Source organism: Abramis brama, assembly GCF_963993115.1.
Source record: "Abramis brama genome assembly, chromosome: 15".
In the NCBI taxonomy this organism is placed as follows: domain Eukaryota; kingdom Metazoa; phylum Chordata; class Actinopteri; order Cypriniformes; family Leuciscidae; genus Abramis; species Abramis brama.
In genome coordinates this window covers 22,843,767-22,853,564 of record NC_139977.1, presented here as the reverse complement: position 1 = coordinate 22,853,564, position 9,798 = coordinate 22,843,767, and the positions used below count along the sequence as shown (strand labels likewise).

General features: G+C 39.5%; 1 protein-coding gene across 6 annotated transcripts in view; it reads left to right on the top strand.

The window, feature by feature from the left end:
• Positions 1-443: 443 nt before the first annotated feature.
• The window catches only part of vav2 (vav 2 guanine nucleotide exchange factor), a 191,369-nt gene continuing 182,014 nt past the window's right edge, over positions 444-9,798 (top strand). For all 6 annotated transcript variants that reach the window (XM_084136322.1, XM_084136321.1, XM_084136319.1 and 3 more), the window contains exon 1: positions 444-1,664. In XM_084136322.1, coding sequence (XP_083992448.1) covers positions 1,461-1,664 — 204 coding nt within the window. In that variant the 5' untranslated portion in view covers positions 444-1,460. The remainder of the gene's footprint in view (positions 1,665-9,798) is intronic.

Below are 9,798 nucleotides of genomic sequence, written 5' to 3'. Positions count from 1 at the left end.
CATATTAAGCTGATCAAGACTACATTTCATGATTGAAGTCTCCCAGGGAATCCTAAATACTTAAACCTGTCCATTGACAAAGTAACCTGGATTGCATAGTAATACAAATATATATTAATCTATATAACAATTGTGAAGATAATTTAATTTATAATTTATTTATCATTCTAAATAGTTTTAGCTTTAACATAATCTACAAGAAAGTTTATTATATAATTTAAACTCAAATCAACATTTCAAGTGAATAACAGTTAGCCAGTAATTAAAAAAAAATAAAGTTGATACAAGATGCTGCTCGACCAGTCGGGTGAGTTTTGTGATAATGGCAAGCTAAATATTCATTTTCTTTACATGCTCGTATTTATTGTGATGTCTCCAGAATTTCCAAGATAATAGAAAAGAGGCTAATTTAGTGAGACCGACCCTCTCCTCCTCCTCACACGTGAACGAGCGCAACCGGAACCCAGATGCGATCTCACCACCGCGCGCCCTTTCTCCTGCTGCTGCGCGCGCTCACGCGTTCACACTTCACGCGAGCGGAGAAATCAAAACACTCCAACCATCTACACTGAGATGAACTGAGAAACCATCGAAAAACCATCGCGACTCAACGGACGAATGTCCAGCAGCAAGCCCTCGCGGCGTTCCTCTATCCGTGGAAGCAAAAGGAGCGGGACGGACAACAGTTTTCGCGTCAAATACGCCAGAGTTTGTGTGTTTCACGGAGCGTTGTGATATTTTACTCAAGAAGTTTTAAAAACAAGTTTGGACCGAATTCTGTCTGGAGTTGGACGTTATTTAGATCACATCCCGCCTGGTGCGCGAGAGCTTTTGAGGAGCTATCTACTGAAGACTGAAAACCATGGATTTATTCCTTCATGTAACGGTAGAACTTTGATAAACCGTCCGAAATTGCGTGTAGCAGCTGCTTTGCAGGCTTTCCCAGCATTTCTTGTTAAGGAAAATATCTATTGTTGTCCTGGGAGACATTTTTTTGCTGTGACAGGACGCGTTTGCAGAGCCAAATATGTCAGTCCATGATGAAGAAGAGGAAACTCGACTGATTCTCTGAGGGGAAAACACATCTTAATCGTATATTAGCTCTTTACTTACTGTACGTCATTTATTTGAGTTTACCTATAATTTAGCTCAATAAGTGAAATAATTTCGTAATACAAATTCTAAAATAGCTCTATATTGCAACATGCCGAGCTGTTAGTAGCACTCAGTCTCAAACCAGCTGGATTGAATTCGTTAAAAAAGTTGTTAAGCGTGTATCCTGGGAAAAACCATTCCCATATAATTGACCTTTGGCAGTTTAGTGCCCTTTGGACTGCAGAGAGGAACTGGGATAATTTCACGTCAGCTTTATCTTGGCACTTTTTTTTGTATTTGCCTGCGCCAGGCTGCGAGATTTCTAGTTTTTATTTTTGCCATTATTCTGCTTCATTTCTGTCAATATGGAGGAGTGGAGGCAGTGCGGTCGCTGGTTGATAGACTGTAAGGTTTTGCCCCCGAACCACCGGGTTGTTTGGCCCTCAGCGGTCGTGTTCGACCTGGCCCAGGCGCTCAGAGATGGGGTGCTCCTGTGCCAGATCCTGCACAATCTGTCTCCTGGATCCGTGGACCTAAAGCAGATCAACTTCAGGCCTCAGATGTCACAGGTAAGTTAATGTTTATGGCTGTATTTTTAATGCTTGTCACCTTTGCAGGGAGGATTGATGATAGTATTGACAGCAGGAGAATGGAGAATGTGCAGTATTGTTCTCATAGGTTGCTACTCTGATTCTTACCAACAGGGGTCGTTGTCGAGCATTTTGGCGTGTCTGAGCAATCACTAATAGAGCTGTAATCGATTAATCGAAAATGGGTTTATTAAGCTAAACATATTGTTATGTTTTATAGTGTCATCATTATCATGGTTTAAGATATTATGTATAACTGCACACACGTAAAGTCTCAATGATTTTTTAGGGTCTCGCAAACAGCAAACAGTTGGATGCACTGCACACAGGTGTCTTTTAAACTTTCCTTAGATAATGTCATGTAGGTATTTATAGTTGAACATCCTATTGAAGTACTGTGCATACTGTGTATGTATAAGCCTGATCGTTTGAACGCAAGTATCTAAGGCTGTGCAGAGTTTAAAGGTTAATGTTAAGGGAGGGCCAAGGCTCTTATCTCTGTAAACATAAACCAGGAAAAGCATCAAGTTCTTCGTGGGTTTCAGGAATGTGGCTTTCAGCCAGTGCTCTTTGTGAAGGAATGTGTGGCAACAGCAGTTCCTACCAGTAAATGTGACTATGCAGAGAAGCATGATGTAGCCTAAGTGTTGACACTGTGTCTCCCACCTCTTTAGCGGCATGTCTCGACAGTATTACTGAATTGGGTTTATGTCTAGAAAATAACCCCTATATGTCATATAGTTTACATGTGGCGTGATTTGAGATTTGCATTGGTGCCTACTGTTGTAAAATTCTGTAAATTAAAAAAATGGTAAAAAACAAATACTAAATTAAGCTAATTTTATATTTTTGCTTCTAAATCTGGGGTTCTGGACTGAATTTAGCACCATGGTCTTGCAGCTTACTGCAGTGTTTTACAGATTTATGGGTAGCTGGCAAATACTTTTGGGAAGTTAACACAATGCTACAGCCACTGTCATTTCTTGTACAAGAACACGTGGACATCAAAACATGCGACCTCAGAGCAAGGGTAAACTTTTATTTTGAACAACACTTGGCATATGATATTTAGAAACATATTGATGTATTCTTCTGTGTTGGTGTTGGTTTATAAATTAGGCTATTTATGTTACAAATCTGGTGAAATGGCGACCATTGTGTTCAGGTGAATGTTATAAGCAACCCAAACTCACTAGGGACAGATGACTACATTTATACAACAGCCAATCCTTTTCTAAATCTGATACAACAATAAACACTTGGGGAGAATTTTATTACAAAGTACTATAGAGTGTTATGACTTGTTATACAAATCTACAGCACTGGTGTTAGTTGTGCATTTCAGTAGTTAATATCTGCAATGTTAGATTTTTATTTGAGATATGCATATAAACAAAGGGCGTCAGACTTTTTAGGCTATGTGTTTACAAATGCACATTATTACCCTGAAACCCGCAGCACATATATACATTTAAAGGGCACCTATTATGCAAAATTCACTTTTACATGGCTTTTGAACATAAATGTGTGTTGGCAGTGTGTACAACCACCCTATAATGATAAAAATCCACCTAGTGCTTTTTTAAAAATCCCCATAAATCATAAGCATCATAATCAGAACAAGCCGTTCTCAGATTCGGGGCAGTGTGACGTACTTTTGCACGAGGATGGATCTGATGGATCAGCTTACAGTCTCCGGAGCGATTTGCCTAACGTTACTGATCACGGCAGAAATGAAAGTGAGAGCGCGCACTTTATGACAGCTCATCGAGTCGTTTTACGGATATACAGTTTACCAGCTTAAGCACCTACTGAAAAGGTGTGTATATATTTGTTTACTGTTAGTTGTAACGAGTGTTTTGTTTACTTCGCTGTGTATGTTGATGATAATGAAAGGGAGAGAGAGTTTATGGACAAGACTTTAATGCGCACTTCTTATACTGTGTTTATTCAGCTCTTACAGTGATTCTCTGGAGTAAAACTAACGCTTCATCTTTTGTAAGTTACAATAAACTTCACTGAACTCATCAGTATATTTTTGGCCATCATTCGGACGCGGTCCGCTACAACAGGCTTGTACTAATAGTGGATAAAAGCAAGATGAAAAATAAGTTATAACCGTAATTAAACTAGACAATAACTGTTATATTTCCATACAGCATATTCTCTGACTCTGTAGGCATTATTGTCCGACTCCAGGTCGACACCGCTACTGAGAGTTTCTGTTTTGATATTATCTTTCCTGTAGCTCAAACTGTAGAGCGTTGGCGCTTGCAACGCCAAGGTCATGGGTTCAATTCCCAGGGAAAGTAAGAATTGATAAGAATGTTAATGTGTACCTTGAAATGCAATGTAAGTCGCTTTGGATAAAATTGTCTGCCAAATGCATACATGTAAATGTAAAATCAGATGAGATTGTCCTGGCTCTGAGTGGAGCTTGTGAGGCTCCGCCCCCTGTGCCGGCAGCAGCAGCTCATTTGCATTTAAAGGGATACACACTAAAATGGTGGGTTTTTCTGAGCCCCAAAAAGTGACAATTTAAACATGCTGTAAAAAGTTATCTGTTAGGTATTTTGAATTAAAACTTAACATACACACTCTGGGGACATCAAAGACTTATTTTACATCTTGTGAAAAGGGGCATAATAGGTTTCCTTTAACTGAATCACAGCCTTTAGCCCTATTTGCACTGGATTAGTATTACCTGGTGACCTCTAGTCATTTGTAATAATTGCAGAGGTTGTCTGTGATCTTAATCCCGTGCGAATCGGCCATGTGTGTAATTTGTAAAGTAAAAATTCCCCTGCAATTACCTACCATATTTCGCCGAACACAGAGGTCCTGTGATAACATTAGTCCTGTGCGAATCGGCATGTCTGTGATTTGGCGGGGTCATATATATATTTTTTTCAAGGTTTTTGTTTCCTGTGCACCTTTTTATCCATCTTTCGTGAAGAATAGAGGCTGTATTGGAGTGTTTTGATAGTATTTTGGGTGCTGGGTCATATCGCTATACCTACACCATACAACTGTAATTTGCAGAAAGAGAAAGCTGAAAATCATCAGAAGAGCGAAAACAAAAAGAATGATTAGATGGAGATGGATGACATGTATAGCAGCATGCGGTAAAGACATATTTTCTGTTCATGATATATCATACAGCTAGACCTATAACGACAAGACATTTCCAAGCAATAGCCTATTGACATCATATCGGGGAGATAGCCTAAGTCAGTAAATTCGAGTAAAATCAGAGGCTTTGTTTATCCCGTGCGAATGCGCCACACGAAATTCAGATGTGGATAATTTCTAAATCACATGATGTCCCCAGATAATACTAATCCAGTGCGAATAGGGCTTTTGTGATTATACAATAGCACTATGCTATATTATGATTTTTAAATGGTTTTAATATATTGTGCAGCCTTTGAAAACGGTCTAATAATGCGGTTCATGGATTCTGCCGGTTTTGCCGGTTAATCGACATGGGCAAAATGCAGTTCACTCGAATTTAATCAAGGAACCGTGACAGCCGTACTTAGTTATGGCTGTTTTAATTTCTTCATTTGCAAACATTAAACCATCTAGCCTTTATTTTGGTGGTAAACCTTAAAGCTTCTCTTTTGTTGACTTTTACCATGGCATGATTTATACTTGTACAGATGTTGTCATATGACTGTATAGTTGTTTCACCTAGCACTTGTAGGCTTTTGTTTTAGCTGCTATTTGCTGAGGCAGACCTTTCATCCTCCCACAACCGTATAGCTTCCCCAACATGGTAGGGTTTTGTGTGGTATTACGTTGTGACAAATTGTTTGAAAGGGAGATCTGGCAGCACAATGGAAGCTGTGATTTATACGCAGCAAAGGTCACGGTGTGCTTTGATACACAGTGGTTGTTAATTTACTACCTCCATTAAATCAGGATGAAGTGATTATGCGGGCTGTTTGTGGTGGATGTCCATCGATACTGAAGCTTCTGCTGTTCTGCATGCCTCACATGTTCCTCATTTTAGTGCAGAAAGCCTTTTTCATAATCAGGTTCTTGTGTTCGAGCAGGCCATCACTCATAAACACCCATTGTACTGGTAAATTTTGGAAGGACAGCCTTAGGCGTTAGTTAATAGACAAGTGTTTCCGAAAAGAATGGTACTGTGCAAGCGCTTAGGCATTGTGTATGCAAAGAATGTGCAATAACAAGTAAGGCCCAAGTGTCAGTACTGTTGGTGTCAGCCACACAGAGAGATGCTTTTCCTCTCTCTCAAATCATAATTGCTTACATCACATTCCCATGAATGTTTTATTTGTCTGTGGAATGCAAAGGATATGATCCCCTCTCAAGAGATGAGTTCTCTTCAAATTAGCTCTTGTGTATTTTGAGAAGAATGCTAGATTACTACTGGTGTCTGACATGAAGGTTGTTTTATTAGATTAATTCACCTAAAAATGAAAATGCTATTTTTATTAGCTGTTCCAAACCTGTATTTTTTTGCAGAAAACACAAAAGTTTTTTTTTAAATAATTTTTTTCTTCTTTTTTTTTCCGGAATCTTTATAGCAGAAGCCCACCATAAAAGTGTCATAAAATGGGCTAGTCCATATTTGTGCTAAATTGAATGTCTTCTGAAGCTGTTCGTGAGAACAGACTATTGTGTGAGATTGAGAGACAGACCCAAGTCACATCCTACTCAAGATCATCTTCCAAAACAGCACATCATGTTTAATTAATACAAAGTACCATTTTGCCATCATTGATTTCAAAGCTTTATTTTTTAAATCTGGATGTAGATGCGGGCTGGATGTAGTAGAATGCTATGCTCTGATATGCTTTTAGGGTGGGTTTTTTTTGTATCTTTGGTATAGCTTGACGGTAAATAGTCACTATAAACAGTCCTTGTTTTGAATGAAATTAATACAGGTATATAATGATGATCCAAAGTTCATTTTTGGGTGAACTATCCCTTTTAAAATAATTGTGAAGTTCTATCATTATGCACTGATATTATGTGGATTGTGTATTTCGCTATTTAAGCTGAATAATTTGTTAAATATTTTTGCCTTTTTGATGAGTTGCACATGGGTTTGGTCATGAGCACAATACGTTGAGGTGGATCAGAGGTCCCAGGAGGGGGACATTTCTTCTGGCTCTGTCTGACATATATAGCTCTGTTGGTTTTGAATTTTTGAAGTCTGGTTTATTCTTACATTTTTTTTTCTACTTTTATTTACCTCAGGTGTTTGGTAGCAACTAATACCTTAGAGATGAGTCAGGCGCCAGTAGTGAGAATGTGTGTGTGTACTTTCTTTCAATACCTGTGTGTAGTTTCCCATCACCTCCAGCTTGGCCTGGGGACAGTCTAGGGATTTCAGTCATAACAGCGAGATCTGCCCCCTTTCTCTTCAGGGCTTTAGGGAGTTAGCAATGTCTGTTGTTTCCTCTTAGAAAATTCAGCCTGTCTTTCAGCACGTACGCAGGGCAGAGAGAAAGAGTAAGACGAGCCATTGCTCACTGTAGTACTTTAATGCATTTTATTGTACTCCCCATTTGCCTTTAACAGCCTATTCATTTTAGCTCTGTTTTTAGATGCGTTCATTCTCATAACTCTTGTATTTCTGCTGGAAGGATAATGGGTTTCATCTTTGAGATTTCGTTCTGATTTATTACTCCTAACCACCCCCCCCCTCCCTTCCCCCCTCTCTCTCCCTTTTGCTAGCTCCTTCAGCCACAATCTCATACAATTTACTTCTGTTTGCAGACATTGACCACACTTTCTGGCCTCTGGCATCTGTTGGAGGTCTCTTTGTGCTGGATCCTGATTCTTTTTTTTTTATTATTGTGGATTTGAGTGAACAAGCTGAAAGAGCAACATGAAGATTAAATACACTAGCAGGAACCATCATCACACTAATCATGCTTTCACAATAGAGAATATGGGTTTTGATAATTAAACTCTGTCTGAGACAAGTGAATGGAGATGGCATAATGACAGGGTGAGCAACTGTAATGTTTGGAAGCAGGCGTCATTGCTGTTAGCTCTTAAGTGAATGCTGAAAAGACCATCAGCATGTCAGGATTAATTTGGATTTAATTGTGGTGCTCAATTTACAAAACTGTACTACACAGAACAGAGCCTGACATTTCAGAAGGGAAGCTCCAAAATTCAAATTCAGTACCAGCTTTTCTGAAGTGGAGAGCTGGCTGTGTTGTGAGGTCAGCCTTTCTCTCTTACTAGGTTAATTTAATCTATAAGCATGGCCTTTCTCTGAACTTTGACCCCTGGCAGCTGGGTGCAGGTAATTTCATCAATAGAGCTTGTTAGGGACACTTCCTGTATCACGCATCTTTGACCAGCTGCTTCAAAGAAAGTGAATGGGATTGAAATATGAGACTACTCAATTAAATTACAATATGCACACGTCTACTTTATTTGCAGACAAAAGACGAAAGATTAGAGAAACACACTGCTGGTCTGTGGTTGTCAGGGCTTGATCTTTCATGTCTCTGTGCTTTTGTGATCTGTCTTAGTCCGTTGGAATGCATGGAACCGTTTACTCGAGACCCTTTATTAAGCAACAGAGAAAGCAGTGAGTTCACAAGGATTAAGCAAGACCTCACACCATGACCTGACATGTTTAGGAGCCCAGGCTTGACCCATATATTTCAGCTTGATAGATTGATCTTATGTCGCCCGAGCTCATGAGAGGATATTATTGCAATTCACGGTAGCTCTCCTAGGCCAGATTGCTGTTGTTTAGAGGGAGGATCATGATGAAAGATGCAAGATATATGAAACCATTCCGATTAATTCATATCCAAGAGAATGGCTGGAGGAAATCCGAGAGTGTGGTAGCAATCAACAGGATGTCTGCATAAGATTTATTTATTTATGTTTGTTGGACCGTCCTTGATATTGCTGTAATAAAGTTCCATAACAGCATTATACATAAGCAATGGCTTATAAGAGTGACTCTTAACAACTATAAAAGTGGGACCCAGGAAGGGGGAATGATAATTGAGGATAATTGAGAGACTGAACAGTTGCATTGTTTTAATCTCTCTCTCTCTCTCTCTCTCTCTCTCTCTCTCTCTCTCTCTCTCTCTCGTTCTCTCGTTCTCTCGTTCTCTCGTTCTCTCGTTCTCTCGTTCTCTCTTTCTCTCTTTCTCTCTTTCTCTCTTTCTCTCTTTCTCTCTCTCGTTCTCTCGTTCTCTCGTTCTCTCGTTCTCTCGTTCTCTCGTTCTCTCTTTCTCTCTTTCTCTCTTTCTCTCTTTCTCTCTTTCTCTCTTTCTCTCTTTCTCTCTTTCTCTCTTTCTCTCTTTCTCTCTTTCTCTCTTCTCTCTCTCTCTCTCTCTCTCTCTCTCTCTCTCTCTCTCTCTCTCTCTCTCTCTCTCTCTCTCTCTCAGCAAATTATTTATCATTTTAACATCAACATCATTTGGTGGCCTTCGAACTCAACATAGCCAGGAGGAAACAGAATCCCTGCAGGGTTTTGAGACAGCAACTCCATCACAAGTGATGAGAAATGAAGTAAAGAGGAACCCACACAGGGAGCTTATGTTCCTAAATGCTCCATCTGTGAGCAGTTTGTTGTGGAATATTAACACAGATGAGCCGGGGAATCAGTCCTGATTTTCAGAGCGCATTGAGCCAAGCATGGGCACTCAGCACCCATATGAGTGGAAGGGCAGTAAGGCACAACCAACAGATGGCTGCTGCTTCTTTTTTTTTTTTTTTTTTTTTTTTTTTTTTTTTTGGCTGGCAACATCTTCATACATCATTGTCTTCTGTATATACTTCTTGCCAACTTTCAACCTGTCTTTTCATATTGTCTCATCTTCTGATGACGTCTCCTTCTCCTAAGTGTTTCTGATTCCTGCCCCAGGATGTTTAAGACAGAAACTGTAGTTGCCAATGCTCAAAAGACTCTTTCACATTCCCACATTTCTCTCTTGTAGAGCTGGAACGACGCATTGAAGTAATCGATTATGTAAATTAGTTGCTCTGTTTATGTTCGTTCATCAATGATGGCGGCTCAGACTCCCGGGCATGCTGAAAATTAGTCAAAATATTGAGCCCTATCTAAAGTTCGGAAATTTTATAAACTGAGACCGAATAA